Source organism: Geotrypetes seraphini, chromosome 5, assembly GCF_902459505.1.
Source record: "Geotrypetes seraphini chromosome 5, aGeoSer1.1, whole genome shotgun sequence".
NCBI classification, from domain to species: Eukaryota; Metazoa; Chordata; class Amphibia; order Gymnophiona; family Dermophiidae; genus Geotrypetes; species Geotrypetes seraphini.
The window spans coordinates 111,941,011-111,957,166 of record NC_047088.1 but is presented as its reverse complement, the minus strand read 5'-3'; the positions used below and the strand labels follow the sequence as shown (position 1 = coordinate 111,957,166).

Sequence of the window (16,156 nt, the reverse complement as noted above, 5' to 3'; positions counted from 1 at the left end):
ATGTGGAAGAGACCAAGAAGGGCATTTTTGATATGATGTCCAAATCTGAGTTTGGACGTTTTGTGGAACACACACAAAAATCCAGTATTGAACATGACCATTTTCAAAACAAAAATTCTCTCCTTTTGTTTTGAAAATGACCATTTTTCAGACGTGGTTGTCCTCAGAGGGTCTGTCATTTAGAACCATTAAAAAAAAAGAATCCTAAAGAAAAAAAGCACAAAACAAGCCATTGGGGATATAGGAGGGGCCAGCATTTTTAATAGATTGCCCACACAGACATCCCAGCAGAGAAATGGGGCACCCTAGGGAGCACTGTAGTGAAATTCATATAAATGGCCCAAGTACACATCTCACCATAACTCTGTATGGTGAGCTCTCCAAAACCTGGGCTAGTAAAATAATTCCAGCTTTTTGCTGGCATTATTTTACCCACTATACATGCGCAGATGCTCAAGGCCCAGCTCAGGCAAGAGGCAGGATCTTCGGGCACAGGCACATCCTGTGTGTTGGTGCCGGTGTCAGATCGGAGTAAGGGATTGTGTTTGGGTGGGTGGGGGATGCTGGATTGCGGGGGGAGGGGCGACGCGAGTGGGGGGCAGTGCTGGTTCTCGGGGGGAGCGTTCATGGGCGGGGGGGGCGATGCCGGTTCTTAGGGGGTATGGGGTGGGGGGTAAAGTGGAGCAGAACCGGTGGCCTCGGGGGGGAACGAACCAAGCGAGTTTCCCTTTACTTCCTATGGGGAAACTCGCTTTGATAAATGAGCAATTTGGTTTACGAGCATGCTTCTGGAATGAATTATGCTCGTAAATCAAGGTTCCACTGTATTTACATGTTTTATATATTTTTGCTTTGAACCACAAAGTAACTTAAATGATGTGCTTTAGGACACCAAACCCAGAATTAGAGCCCTTTAACAAACCTTATGGTGCAAGTAACATGGGTTAGTGCCTTAACATAGCTTAATAACTTAATCCCCTTAGTTTTCTTAAAAATGTCTCACTTGTCTCTTCAATTAAGTTTTGCTGATTATACTTATCCCAGTACCTCATTTTTTTGTCTTTTTTTTCCTTCTTCACAGTATTTTCTCCAGCCTTCACGTGTCTGGCGAGCGTAAGTGTTGCACAGCACAGAGAGTACCCATAACCTTAGAGTGCTGCATAGTTGAGTCTTATATTTTTCTTGATTATCTTTTCTCAAAAATCCTCACATTTTGCCTATTTATTGCTTTTTCCTTTGGTCTCCTTTCACAAAGCTGTACTAGCGATTCCTGTGTGGCATATACGACAAAGCCCATTCAATTCTACAGCCTTATTGCATTTGCTACGCAGAAATCACTAGCGCAGCTTTTTAGCTTGCTTTCTGAAGGGAAAGAACTTATAACATCCCTATGCTTTGATATGTTGGCATGCTTGCATGTAGACTGTATAATTGTGGATGGAATGTCTTCTATTTTTGTTCTCCTCTTTCACTTTTTCAAGTTTCTCTTGTCCTTTCTTTCTTTCTTGATCTTTTTATTTCATTTATTTTTAGTTTTTATTTTTCCATTTATGTCCTCCATCTTTAATATACCTTTCTGAAATACACTGCAGCCCTAGCTGGACTAAGGGATTATTGGCTGACAAAAACAGGTACTGTAGCAGCAGCTGCCAACTTCATTTCGTGGGTCAGAATGCACCACCCCCACAGCATGTCCAGGTTTGACCTTTCACTAAGTGTGCAAGAAATACAAATCTACGACATATTGCGTAGATATACCTGTTCACAGCATATGAGTTCCCAAACAATCTCAGAGTCTTCTTTTGAGTGACTAGGGGCATTCAAATTATTTTTTGTGTAAGTGACAAGTTCTAAAAACCAACAATTTTTTATTCCAGTATTAGCAATGCATTTCTATCTATAACACAAAAAATCATTGCAGATGTGATAATTGATTTAGCTTAATGTAATTCATTTTTTGTAGTTTAATTTTGTTTGAAAGTTTGGTTGAGTCAGTATTTTTGTGAGTGACCATGTAAAATGTATGAGCAATTGCTCATGTGCTCTGCTTAAAGGGAACATAGGTATTGACCAAAAGGGTCAGAAGTTATCATCTAATCTATTTAGAATTTCTAAATTGCACTTATCCAGTTATCCAGTATAGGTTCAAGGCAATTTACAAGCCAAGAGGCCCGTGGAGTAGTATGGGGAAATATAGTCAGAAAGCAGTCAGTGACAGTTCAAGTTTATTGGCATTTGATGAATCGCTTATTCGATATACTAAGCGATGAACAAAATTATTTTTTTAAAAAGGGTATATTACATAAAGACAAACCAAATAACATCATTCTTTAATCTATATAATAAAACCGTAGGCGGCGCATGCGCAGTCTTATCGGCGTGCTTCCGTGATCCGTATGTCCGTGGCCGCCAAGACTGCAGCATGCCCCGCTCTTTCTACGGCCCCACGCGGCACTTCACTCCATTTTCGCCAGAGCGGTTTGCCCAGATAGGGGAAGCTGAACAGCTCACTCCCGCCTCTGCTCGACTTCCTGTTCACAACCCCCCCCCCCCCCAAACAACCGCATAGGAAAAACTCACTCCCTACTCTCCTGCCACGGCGGTTTCTCCACATAGGGAAAAACTCAATCAATGCTTCCTCTACTCGGCACGGCGCTTTACCCAGCAGACATTGAATAAAAGGTTGCCTCCCCCTGCCGCTCTGAATACCTGACCGGCTAACTTTAAAACCGCGGCTGCAGCTGCTTTGAAGACCTGGCCTGGCCGCCTAACTTTAAAACCAATCTTGCGTCCGGCCGCAGCTTTGGACAGAGGGGCAGCATTTTTGTGGGAGCCGGCCTTCGGAGAGGCTTGCAACGTGGAGACGGATGCGAGAGGGGCTGCCGCCGGAAGGGCTTTGGTAGAGGAGCCAGCCAGACCGCGCACTCAGTCTGCCTGTCAGTGGCGGCTCCTCAATCTCGCCTCTGCAGTCGGGTGGTGAGGGAGGCGGGGAAGGCAGCCGCTGCTCCCGGAATCCACTGTTGTTGCCATTGCCGCCACCTCCTCCTCCCCGGCCTAGGTGCGCAGCGTTGGGAGCGGGGCCCGGCGACGGATGCAGCAGTAGTGGCGGCTCAGGGGGGGCGGTGATGGCGGCGATTCCTCCCGCGCGGGGAGTCTCTGGGTAGGTTCAGGGATGCGCGGGGTATGTTCAATAATCACCCATACCCCTAAACTCACACGCAGCCGACCAGCACGGAAGCCCTGCCCCGACCGGCTCCTCCAGGCCAACGACGCTCACAGGCCTAAGTCGGCCAGCCAAAGCAACGGATCCGATGCAGCAAAAACGGCCGATCCCCTAGCAAGTAGCCTGCATGCTGCTCCCGAAGCTGTAACTCAGGTTATTTCAGTGAAAGTGTGAAGGGAAAAGGTGGAGAGATAGAAAGCAGAGAAGCTGCAGAAATCTCTCTCTCTATCAATTTCTCTATCATTAAACAACTTTCAAGATAGAAAGCAGGGAAGCTGCAGAATTTTATGACTTTTATTATGATTTAAAAATCCTGAACTTTACTTAAGTCCTTTCTTTGCAGTTTCCAAGTATCTGATCATTTTAAATGTATTATTTTAAAGTTTCCTTTTCAGTAGCAAAAGGGGGCCAGGGAGTGAACTTGCTTTGCTTTGGGGGGAGGGGTGTGCTGGGTGCAGGAAGCAATCTTTATTTGCTTTGGGGAGGATATAGAAGGGGGCCATAGAGAAAGACAAAGAAAGGCAGGCAAGTGGCCATGGAGACATAAAGCCAGACAGCGCACGAGAACGAAAGACAGTGGGCACGGAGAGAGACAGAAAGAAAGAAAGACAGACATACAGGGGACCAGATGGAGAGAGACAGACAGAAAAAAAGACCAACAGAGGGAAGGAAAGAGACAGAAAGAAAGAAAGACAGACAGAGGGAAGGAAAGAGACAGAAAGAAAGGAAGAAAGAGACAGGGGCAGGGAGACACACAGAAAGAAAGACATATATTCTAGCACCCGTTAATTTAACGGGCTTAAACACTAGTATAATATAAACATGAATAGGGAGGGAAGGGGGGAAAGTTACAATTTTTATCTTAGAAGAAATAAACAAGGAAGGAAAAAACAAGAGGGAATGGGGGAGATAGAAACTTAAGGACATTTAAATTTGTGATAAATTCAAATGTTAAAAGCATCTTTAAAATGATAAGATTTTAAGGATTTTTTAAAAATGTAAGATCTTTTTCGTTTTTAATGTATTGTGGCAAAGAGTTCCACCATTGGAGACCCATTACGGAGAACATGTCTGATCTTCTCGTACCTACTATTTTCAGGGAAGGGACAGATAATAGATTTTGGTATGATGACCGAAGTGGACGTAAAGTGTTATGGGGTATTAACAATCTGGCTATGAATTGGGGTTCATTGAAAGTTAAAGTTTTAAATATAAGCAGCATGACCTTAAAGGAGATGCGATGACTGATTGGAAGCCAATGGGTATCGATCATCAATGGCGTAACATGGTCATATTTCTTGGCGTTATATATTAACTTGATCGCTGTGTTTTGTATAATCAGCAGTCTTCTTTTTTCTTTTTGGGAGATATTGAGTAAAAGTGCATTACAATAATCTATTTTTGCTATAATCAAAGAGTGAATCAGTATTTTAATTGATTTGGGGCTAAGAAATTTGGTGATAGATTGGATCAAACGTAACTTATAGAAACAAGTTTTAACTATGTAAGAAATATGTTCATGATAAAGTAATTTATCATCAATTATAACCCCAAGAATTTTCACAGTGGAAACTAAGTTTAAGGGGGTATTATTAAGGACAAATGGGGTCTTCAAGTCTATGTCCTTTTTCCAAGTGAAGAGCATTGTTTGGTCTTTTTTATGTTTAATGCCAATTTGTTTGAATTAAGCCAGTTTTGAATTATTTCTAGTTTTTTATTGATCGACGAGATGTCATTGTTATTTTCTGGATCTAATGGGTGAATAAGTTGAATGTCATCAGCGTAAGAGAAAGAAGTGAAACCATTTGACTGACAGATACTTAGTAGTGGCGAAAGAAAAATATTGAACAGGAGAGGGGACAAAATGAATCCTTGAAGAATTCCGAAAGAAGAAGAGTAGGCTTCAGAATGTTCTTTGTTGAACCTGACTAGTGAGGTACGATTGGCGAAGTACGATGTAAACCAGGTAAGTACATGGTCGTTTATACCTATTGATTCTAACCGGTTAAGGAGTCTATTGTATCGAAAGCTGCGGAAATGTCTAATGAGAATAGAGCAACAGATTTATGGTGGTCTAAGAAATAATGGATATTAGTTGTTAATCCTACCATAGAATATTCCGTGTTGTGGAATTTCCAAAAGCCTGTTTGGTTAGGGTGTAAGGCGTTAGTGCTTTCAATGAAATCGGAAATCTGGTTAAATATCAATTTTTCTGTTAATTTTGCCAGAAATGGTAAATTGGCAATTGGGCGATAGTTCGATAGTTCATTTATACTAATTTTATGGTCTTTGAGTATCGGAGTGATAATGGCGGTTTTCCATAAGGAAGGGACAGTAGCAGTGAGTAAACTCTTTAGGATAAGTGAATGAATGAATGGTCCAAAACAGGTAAAAAAAATTTTTATGTAGAATGGGGGAATGATTTCAAAATGGGAACCTTTTAAGTTGATTTGTTGAAAGAGAGCTTCTATATCTTTGAGGGAAGGGATTTTGAAATTGGAGCATTTTGCTATAGGAATAAGTTCGGTTTGATTAGTGTTCATGAGATTACTGGCTGAGTTAGAAAGAAATGAACTTCGAATGTTATTGATTTTTTGATTGAATACGTCTGCTAATTCCTGTGCTTTTAAGGAGGACTTCTGGGTAGTATTGCTTTTTTTGTTTTTTGGATCAATGGATTTTAGAATATTGTATAAAATGGAAGAATTTTTAGCATTGTCAATTTTATTTGAATAATATTGATTTTGGTTTTGTAAGCTGAAGCATTATCTCTATAAATTTGAAGATTGGTTTTGGTTTTAGTATGTCGCCATTTTCTTTCTAAAGAACGTAACTGTTTTTTCAACAGATGGAGTTCTGCCATGTACCAGGGGTTTGATATTTTACGAAGAGATAAAGTTTTATTTATTATTAACATAAGAACATAAGATTTGCCTCTGTCGGGTCAGACCGGAGGTCCATCGTGCCCGGCAGTCCGCTCACGCAGCGGCCCCTCAGGTCCAGGACCTGATAGTGCTCCTACCCTAAAACTCTCGCTTTTCGCTTATGTCCTGTAGAGTAACCTTCTATCTATACCCTGCAATCCCCTTCGCTTCCAGGAAGTCATCCAGTCCCTTTTTGAAACCCAGTATTGTACTCTGTCCTATTACCTCATTTGAAAGCGTGTTCCAGGTGTCCACCACCCTCTGAGTGAAGAAAAACTTCCTTGCATTCGTTTTGAATCTGTCCCCTCTCAGTTTTTCTGAATGACCTCTTGTTTTTGTTGTCCCCGCTAGTCTGAAGAATCTGTCTCTCCACCTTCTCTATGCCTTTCATGATTTTATACGTCTGTATCATGTCTCCTCTCAGTCTCCGCTTTTCCAGGGTAAAGAGCCCCAGTTTGTCTAACCTTTAGGCATATGAAAGGTTCTCCATTCCAATCTAGTGACTAGATTGTGTGAATTAAGTTGTGATAGTAATTTGGGAATTGCGGCGCCCTCCGTTTGCGCACAACAGCATGCGCCGCAGGAAGCCCAGTTATGAAGGGCATCAGCTGACTTGGTGGGGGAGGCATCCGGCGCGCCCTTCATAACTGGGCTTATCCCAGGACAAGCAGGCAGGTATTCTCACTAGTGGGTGATGTCATCCGACAGAGCCCCGATACAGACATCTTGCAAGCATGTCTTGCTTGAAGAAACTCAGAAGTTTCGAGATGCCCGCACCGCGCATGCGCCAGTGCCTTCCCGCCCGATGCTCCGGGCGTGTCTCCTCAGTTCTTTTTCTTCCGCGGAGCTGAGAAGTCTATCTTCAATTTGCGCCCATTGAATATCTTTTTTTGCCTTCTTTTTGCCGCGGGTTGAGTTCTTTTGGGCTCTCCTGTACGTTTCTTTCTTTCTTTGATTTCTTTTTTAAAAAAAAAAAAAAAAAAAATTTTTCCTTCCGACTCCGGGTCGGCCGCGTGGCTGAGGCCCCGCGCCTTCGACCTTGCGGCGGAGCTTTTCCGGCCTATGTCCCGTCCGATTACCGGTTTCAAAAAGTGTAGCAAGTGCCAGCGCGCGATTTCGCTCAGGGACCCTCATCGACGCTGCTTACAGTGTCTGGGACCGGATCACTTTCCGAAATCGTGCCAGCCTTGCTCCACTCTGACGGCGAGAGCGTTTAAGCGCCGCTGTCTGCTCTGGGAGTCCATGTTCAAGATGGAAGCTTCGTCAGATCCTGCAGCTTCGACATCGACGGGGGCTTCGACTCCTTCAGCGAAGCCCGCTGCCTCCTCGCCTGCTTCGGGCCTCCTGAAACCGGCATCATTCACCCCGGTTTCGGCCCAGGCTTCGGCGCCGGTGCCTTCCTCCGTTTCCTCGGAGCAGGTATCGACCCCTACTGTTCCACCAGTGGTGCTCAAGGTGCCGAAAGCTGGCAAGCAGAAGCACACTGCACCTAAGGAGCGCGGAGACCATGCGGAAGGGCCCCCTTTTGGTGCGGATCCCTCCATATCGGCTTCGCTGCGGTCCATTCTGGAGGCTCAGTTCGTTGAGCTCATGCAAACCATGGGGCCTCGTCTGATTGCCACCATCCAGGGTGACCTCCCGGCTTCGGCTTCGAGGGGCGGACCGCCCCCTCCTCCTCCTCCTCGCCGCACGACCTCGTTGCTCGGCGAGGAGGAGCGGCGAGTGGTGTCCAGGTCCTCAAGGAGGCCCTCCGAGAGTGCTATGCCTCCTTTGGAACCGATTCCCTCGAGGAGGGCTTCTCTTAGTGATATGCCTCCTTTGGAGCCCATTCCCTCGAGGAAACCCTCGTTTAGTGACCTGCCTCCCTTGGAACCGATTACTCCGCCCCATGATTCAGTGTGGCGTCCACCTTCGGGGCCATCCAGTCCGGGGCATAGCAGGAAGCAGGACGAGTTCTTCCGAACTCCCTATCAAGCCTGGGCGACGTCCAGAGAAGCACCGACTCTTCCACCTTTGAGATCGACGGCATCGAGTCCGATCTGCTCCTTGGAAGCGTCTGACCCAGTCTCGTACAGAAGGTCTCGATCTCCTTCCAGGCATCGGGAGGGGCATCGGTCCAGGCATTCTTCGAAGCATTCCTCTCGACACTCGACCGTGTCGCCTCAGAAGAAATTGCCTCGGTTGGGGTATGCTGCTTCGACTGGGTCTCCTCCTCCGGGCCCGGAGTTCGAGGACCCCGAAGTTTTCTACTCGTCCTGTTGCTCACAGGACTCTTTGGAGCCTGAGGCTTCGTCTTCTTCTAGTCCGTCTCGCGGACCGGCGACGGCGGACCAATTGTCCTTTTCATCGTTCCTCAGGCAGATGGCGGATGACTTGGACATTACTCTAGATGCGGGGTCTCGATATTCCAAAGAGTATCTCGATACCATGCACTTGCCTCGGCCTCCGGCGGAGTCCTTGCGGCTTCCCTTGCACAAGCTCCTCGACCAGACCTTCATGCGCTGCTTCGAGTCTCCTTACTCTATCCCTGCGGTCCCTGGCAAGTTGGATTCGCGGTACTGCACGGTACATCATAAAGGCTTCGAGGGTCCTCAGCTTTCACACCAGTCCCTCCTGGTCGAATCCTCGCTCAAGCGGTCTCATCCTGGCCAGGTCTACGCTTCCGTACTTCCGGGCCGCGAGGGCAGAACCATGGATAAGTTTGGGCGACGCATCTATCAGAATTCGATGATGGCGTCTAGAGTCTTGAATTACAACTTCCACTTTGCAACCTACTTGGAATTTTTTCTACCTGTGCTTCGAAAGTTCACTCCATACATCGAGTCCCAGGCTAGGTTTGAGTTTGAGGAAGTGGTTGCTTCATTGTCCCAACTCTGACTTCAGCTGATGCAATCTGCCTATGATGCGTTCGAGCTCTCTGCCCGAGCGGCGGCTTGCTCGGTGGCGATGCGCCGGTTGGCCTGGTTGCGGACCATTGATATGGACCCGAATCTTCAGGACCGCCTGTCGAACATCCCGTGTGCTGGGGCGGATCTTTTTGACGAATCCATCGAGACTGTCACGAAGAAGTTGTCTGACCACGAAAAGTCCTTCCAATCTATCCTTCGGCCGAAGCCCAAGCCTCAACAGTCTCGACCTTCTCGTCCACCGTTGATTTATCAGAGGCGTTATCAGCCGAGGCAAACTCCTCCTGCGAGACAACCGGCGAAGCGTCAGCCTCCCCAGAAGGGTCAGCCTAAGTCTCAGTCGCCGGCTGTTCCTAAGACCACACAGCCTTTTTGACTGTATCGTCGAGGGCATAACCAACCTCGTTCTGCCTCCCCCTGTTTTTCCCATCGGAGGGCGCCTCCATCATTTTTATCATCGCTGGGAGGCCATAACAACCGACCTCTGGGTCCTTACTATCATCAAGGAGGGATACTCTCTTCATTTCCATCGGGTCCCTCCGGACCACCCTCCAAGAGAGTATCCTTCCAACTTGACTCAGACCGCCCTTCTTCTCCAGGAAGCTCAGGCTTTGCTCCGGCTTCGTGCCGTGGAGCCGGTCCCGATGGACCAACTGAACCAGGGGTTTTACTCCCAGTACTTCCTGGTTCCGAAGAAGACGGGCGACCTGCGACCCATTTTGGACCTCAGGGCCCTCAACAAATTCCTAGTCAAGGAGAGGTTTCGCATGCTAACGCTTGCTTCTCTCTACCCTCTCCTCGAGCAGAACGACTGGTTATGCTCTCTGGATCTCAAGGAGGCCTACACTCACATTCCCATTCATCCGGCCTCCCGCAAGTTCCTCAGATTTCGGGTGGGACATCTACATCTGCAGTATCGAGTGCTTCCATTCGGCCTGTCCTCGTCTCCCAGAGTCTTCACGAAGTGTCTGGTGGTGGTGGCCGCTGCACTCCGGAACAGGGGTCTTCAGATATTTCTGTACCTCGACGACTGGCTCATCAAGGCCCCGTCAGCTCCAAAGGTCATTTCGGCGACCTTGACCACGATCTGCTTCCTACAGAGCCTAGGCTTCGAGATCAATTTTCCCAAATCTCATCTGCAGCCTACCCAGTCCCTTCCCTTCATCGGGGCGGTACTGGACACCATTCAGCTTCGAGCATTCCTTCCTCCTCAGCGCATGGGTGCTCTTCTTCGTCTCTGCCAGTCTGTGTCTTCTCGCCAGTCCATCTCAGCGAGACACATGATGGTCCTCCTGGGCCACATGGCCTCTACAGTTCATGTGACACCCTTTGCCAGGCTCCATCTCAGAACTCCTCAGTGGACCCTAGCTTCTCAATGGACTCAAGTGTCAGACCCGTTGACTCGACACATCATAGTCACTCCTGCTCTTCGGCAGTCTCTACTTTGGTGGATGACCTCTTCGAATCTATCCAGAGGTTTGCTGTTTCACACTCCTCCTCATCAGAAGGTTCTCACAACCGATTCCTCGACCTATGCCTGGGGGGCTCATCTGGATGGGCTTCGCACTCAGGGATTCTGGACCAGTGCGGACCGCCTCCATCAGATCAATCTTCTGGAGCTCAGAGCCATCTTCTATGCTCTTCAAGCTTTTCAACATCTGCTTCACGACATGGTGGTCCTCATCCGTACAGACAACCAGGTCGCCATGTATTATGTGAACAAGCAGGGGGGCACGGGATCGGCCTCCCTCTGCCAGGAAGCTCTCAGAGTCTGGGATTGGGCAGTTCGCCACAATGCCTTCCTCAAGGCTGTCTACATTCAGGGGAAGGACAATGTCTTGGCAGACAACTTGAGTCGTCTCCTCCAGCCTCACGAATGGACTCTCCATTCCAACCCCCTTCATCAGATATTTGCACATTGGGGGACGCCTCAAATAGACCTCTGCGGCTCCCCACAACTTCAAGCTGCCTCAGTTTTGCTCCAGGATCTACACTCCTCATCGACTCGAGGCTGATGCCTTTCTGCTGGATTGGGGGAATCGATTTCTGTATGCGTTTCCTCCATTTCCTCTCATTCAGAAGACTCTGGTCAAGTTGAAATCAGACCAAGCCACCATGATTCTAATAGCTCCTCGGTGGCCCAGGCAACCTTGGTTCTCCCTTCTACTTCAACTCAGCAGCAGGGAGCCATTCCTTCTTCCAGTGTTTCCTTCGCTGCTTACTCAGCATCAGGGGTCTCTGCTTCATCCCAACCTGCAGTCTCTCCACCTGACAGCTTGGTTCCTCTCAACGTAACCCCGCAACAGTTTTCCCAGGCGGTGAGGGATATCTTGGAGGCTTCCCAGAAGCCTGCTACTCGTCAATGCTACTCCCAAAAATGGACTAGATTTTCTTCATGGTGTATTTCCAATTCTAAGGAGCCTCAGCGAGCCTCCCTATCCTCTGTTTTGGACTATCTTTTACATCTGTCTCAGTCTGGTCTCAAGTCAACATCTATACGAGTCCACCTGAGTGCTATTGTGGCTTTCCATCAGCCTCTACAAGGGAAACCTCTCTCTTCTCATCCTGTAGTTTCCAGATTTATGAAAGGACTTTTTCATGTCAATCCTCCTCTCAAACCGCCTCCAGTGGTTTGGGATCTAAATGTTGTCCTTTCTCAGCTTATGAAACCTCCTTTTGAGCCTCTGAGCAAGGCTCCTCTAAAGTTTCTCACTTGGAAAGTGGTTTTTCTGGTGGCCCTCACATCTGCTCGCAGGGTCAGTGAGCTTCAGGCCTTGGTGGCGGACCCACCTTTCACAGTATTCCATCATGACAAGGTGGTCCTCCGCACTCACCCGAAATTCCTGCCTAAAGTGGTCTCTGAATTTCACCTCAACCAATCCATTGTGCTTCCAGTGTTCTTTCCAAAGCCTCATTCTCATCCTGGAGAATCAGCTCTTCACACTCTGGACTGTAAACGTGCTTTGGCTTTCTACTTGGATCGCACCAAACCACACAGAACTGCTCCTCAACTTTTCATCTCCTTTGATCCAAACAAGTTGGGACGACCTGTATCGAAGCGCCCCATCTCCAATTGGATGGCGGCTTGTATCTCTTTCTGCTATGCCCAGGCTGGATTACCTCTTCCCTGTAAGGTCACGGCTCATAGGGTCAGAGCAATGGCAGCCTCTGTAGCCTTCCTCAGATCGACACCGATTGAGGAGATTTGTAAGGCTGCCACTTGGTCCTCGGTTCATACATTCACCTTTCATTATTGTCTGGATACTTTCTCCAGACGGGATGGACAGTTTGGCCAAACTGTGTTACAAAATTTGTTCTCCTAAGTTGCCAACTCTCCCTCCATCCCATTGAGGTTAGCTTGGAGGTCACCCACTAGTGAGAATACCTGCCTGCTTGTCCTGGGATAAAGCAATGTTACTTACCGTAACAGTTGTTATCCAGGGACAGCAGGCAGCTATTCTCACATCCCACCCACCTCCCCTGGGTTGGCTTCTCTGCTAGCTACCTGAACTGAGGAGACACGCCCGGAGCATCGGGCGGGAAGGCACTGGCGCATGCGCGGTGCGGGCATCTCGAAACTTCTGAGTTTCTTCAAGCAAGACATGCTTGCAAGATGTCCGTATCGGGGCTCTGTCGGATGACATCACCCACTAGTGAGAATAGCTGCCTGCTGTCCCTGGATAACAACTGTTATGGTAAGTAACATTGCTTTCCTGCGGCGCACGCTTCACTTGTCAGCACCATTGCACTGCCCTATTGCACCCTGCAAGCATTTTAAATTGATTTTAGAGTTTTTACCTTTGTTTTAACTTTGTTCTTATTTAATTTTGTTTCATAGTCTACTGCTTCCTCTTCTGCGCCGGACGCCTCCCCCACCAGGTCAGCTGATGCCCTTCATAACTGGGCTTCCTGCGGCGCACGCCGTTGTGCGCAAACGGAGGGCGCCGCAATTCCTAAATTACTACCACAACTTAATCCACACAATCTAGTCACCACTAGCCACAAACGTTGGCTCACAGTTTTATTCTTTCTCTATTTTGCTCTCACAGGAATCCAAAACTATTGCCTTAATACTTCTATAAACGTTAATATGTCTAACAATAACATTCCAGTTCTCTGGGGCCATCGCCCCCTAACTCACAGATTAATAGCTCCCCGTCATCCTTCTCTCTTAGAAATCCCAACTTCTACACCATTCCATAATATTAAAACAGCAACCATTGCCTCAACACCTTCAAAAAATTGTCCAATCCCTTCTTGAACCCTAATACCGTACTCTGTCCTATCACGCCCTCTGGAAGCTCATTCCAGATGTCTACCACCTGCTGGGTGAAGAAAAACTTCCTAGCATTGGTTTTGAATCTGTCCCCTTTCAGCTTTTCCAAATGCCCTCTTGTTCTTGTAGTTTTCGAAAGTTTGAAGAATCTGTCTCAAGAAGAATTTGGCCGTTGGATCTCTTAAAGTATAAGTGGCAGGACTCTTATATTTTAGGGCTTGAGTAAAAAAAAGTTTCCTCGGCCTCTCATCTAGTTGTTGCCAGATGTTTGAAAGGATTGCTACTGCATCCTCCTCTATAACAGCAGTTCCTGATATAGGATCTATCTTGGTTTTGCAAGCCCTCAGTAAGGCTCCATAAGAGCCTTTGCAAGAAGCATCTCTGGATCTTACCATTAAGATGCCTTTTCTAGTAGCCATCGCTTCAGCAAGAAGGGTTTCAGAGCTACAAATTGTCATGCATAGAGCCTTTCCTCAGGTTTATGGAAGCAGGGGCTCCCTCCGCAAGTTCACGTCCTTCTGCCAAAGTGGTCTCAGCCTTCCATTATAACTACATAAAGATGGCACCTGCAGGCATAAAGGCTATTGAGTTTTGGAGGGTTTTGGTGAAATGTGTATCTGGGACTTTTTAATGTGATGTCACTGCAGTACCCCCTAGAGTGCATAACAACTCATCAGATGCTATGACTTCACAGCCACATGGTCTTCACAGTCCATGTCACTCCATTTGCACGTCTTCATCTCAAGGTTTTGCAATGGACTCTATCAACCCAATGGTCTCAAGTCACCAGTTGTCTGCCTACTCCAATACAAGTCACTGCAGACCTTCATCACTCCTTCTAGTGGTAGATGCTTCTGTCCAACCTCTCCCTTTTCTATCTGTATCCCTATCAGAAACTTCTCACCACAGATGCTTCCATATGCTAGGCTGGGGAGCTCATCTAAACAGTCTCCATACTCGGGGAGTCTGGTCTCCTCACGAGAAAATTCTCTACATCAATCTCTTGGAGCTCTGCACAATTCCCAGTACTCTCCACATATTCCAAGACAGACTCCAGAACCAAATAATCCTCATCTTCTATGTTTCCATGGATAAGGCCAACCCTCTTCACAGACTACTTTGGCCAATAATACAACCTAGAGGAAATAGTTGGCTAACCCCCAACTAGGAACACAATAGGATGAACACAGTATGGATACCCAAAATTGTAGAGGATATAATAGACAAAGCACAGATAACTAGATTTATCAGGATGATCATAGAACACGATACAGATACTAAGCGTGCAAAGAAATAGGAGTAGTATGAACATAGTATACAATACTATTATATGTGTATATATAAGCAGATAGTTTGATTATTGTATAAATAGGTGCAAAGAAGTAGAATGATTGATTCACTAGACTGCTTGATTTTGGATGACTGAAAACTAATATGAGATATTACCTCACTTTTTTATTCTGATTCCACAACTGTTCTTAGTTTTCTTCTATCACATACAGTTTTTCACAATTTTACTTCAAAGATTTATTGCTGGGACATTATAGTGAAGAGCGAGGTGAACGTTTTTACCAAGATATTAAGGAGATGGAGAGGGGGTACCAGGGGAGATGGAATTAAATTATGATGGCCTACTACTGTTGGATGTTAAAAAGGGACAGTCTAGATCTGCAAGGAAGTCAAAGAGAAGAAAGTTTGAAAATGAATAGAACACTGTTTGCTTTTTGTTTTGTTACAGGGTAATCAAGAAATAAATTAGGGCAGTTCTTTATAGTATTTTTAAAATGTTTTTATAATAAAAATTGACCTCATGTGAAATGGTGTTTGTATACATTTGTGCTTACAGTAGTTAAAATTATGAACACGTAACTTCTTATTTTGTGTAAAAACCTGACGTGATAGGCAGAAATGGAAATCATTTCTAGAATCATAAAAAATTGATTCAAGAACAATTACTTTTAAGAAATCATCTGAGTAAAAGTTTTAAAATGCAGACTGGTATATGATTTAATTATGGCCCCCTTTTATTAAACTGTGCTAGCAGTTTTTAGCGCCGGGAGCCTTGCTGAATACTTCGCGCTGCTCCCGACGTTCATAGGAACTCTATGAGCATCGGGAGCTGCGTGGGGTATTCAGCACCGCTCCCTGTGCTAAAAACTGCTAGTGCAGTTTAATAAAAGGGGGTCTATGTCTGTATTGAAAACCATCTTAGAAAATGCTAACTCTGTATTGTAAAATCTTTACAGAAGCTCATGCAATGATTATGGTTTAATTATGTCAGTATTGAAAAACTTCCCAGAAAACGCTAGCTCGATATTGTAACACCTTTATGGAAGCTCATGTATTGTAACACCATAACAGAAGCTCATGTAAATCCCTCTGATTTTGACTTTCCAGTCATTAGTAGCGGTATAGAAGCTTTCAATAAACAATTTGAACAAGCAGGGAGGCACAGGATTTCATCTTCTCTGCACAGAAGCAATTCAGATTTGGACTTGGGTGATTTCTCGCGGCATACTTCTCAGAGCAGTTTATCTTGCAGGGAAGCAAAACATACTTACAGACAAACTCAGCAGACTCTTTCAACTCCACGAGTGGTCTCTCATTATGTTTGCCTTGCATCAGATCATCTCCAAGTGGAGGACCCCCAGAAATAGATCACTTTGCTTCCCCCCACAACAACAAACTTCCACTTTTCTGCTCCAGACCATATGCTTCCAATTGTCTGGAATTGAATGCCTCTTCCAATTGTCTGGAATTGAATGCCTTCCTGATAGACTGGGGAAACAAATTCCTGTATGCATTCCCTCCAGTACCTTTCATCAGG

The 16,156-nt window shown here is 46.1% G+C and overlaps 1 protein-coding gene across 3 annotated transcripts in view; it reads left to right on the top strand.

The window, feature by feature from the left end:
* Positions 1-16,156, top strand: part of PELO (pelota mRNA surveillance and ribosome rescue factor) — a 162,385-nt gene that overhangs the window by 139,471 nt on the left and 6,758 nt on the right. For 2 of the 3 annotated variants that reach the window (XM_033946447.1, XM_033946449.1), the window contains one exon: positions 1,082-1,113. In XM_033946447.1, coding sequence (XP_033802338.1) covers positions 1,082-1,113 — 32 coding nt within the window. Of the gene's footprint in view, positions 1-1,081; positions 1,164-16,156 lie in introns of all 3 variants that reach the window. The other variant, XM_033946448.1, reaches the window with a different exon arrangement.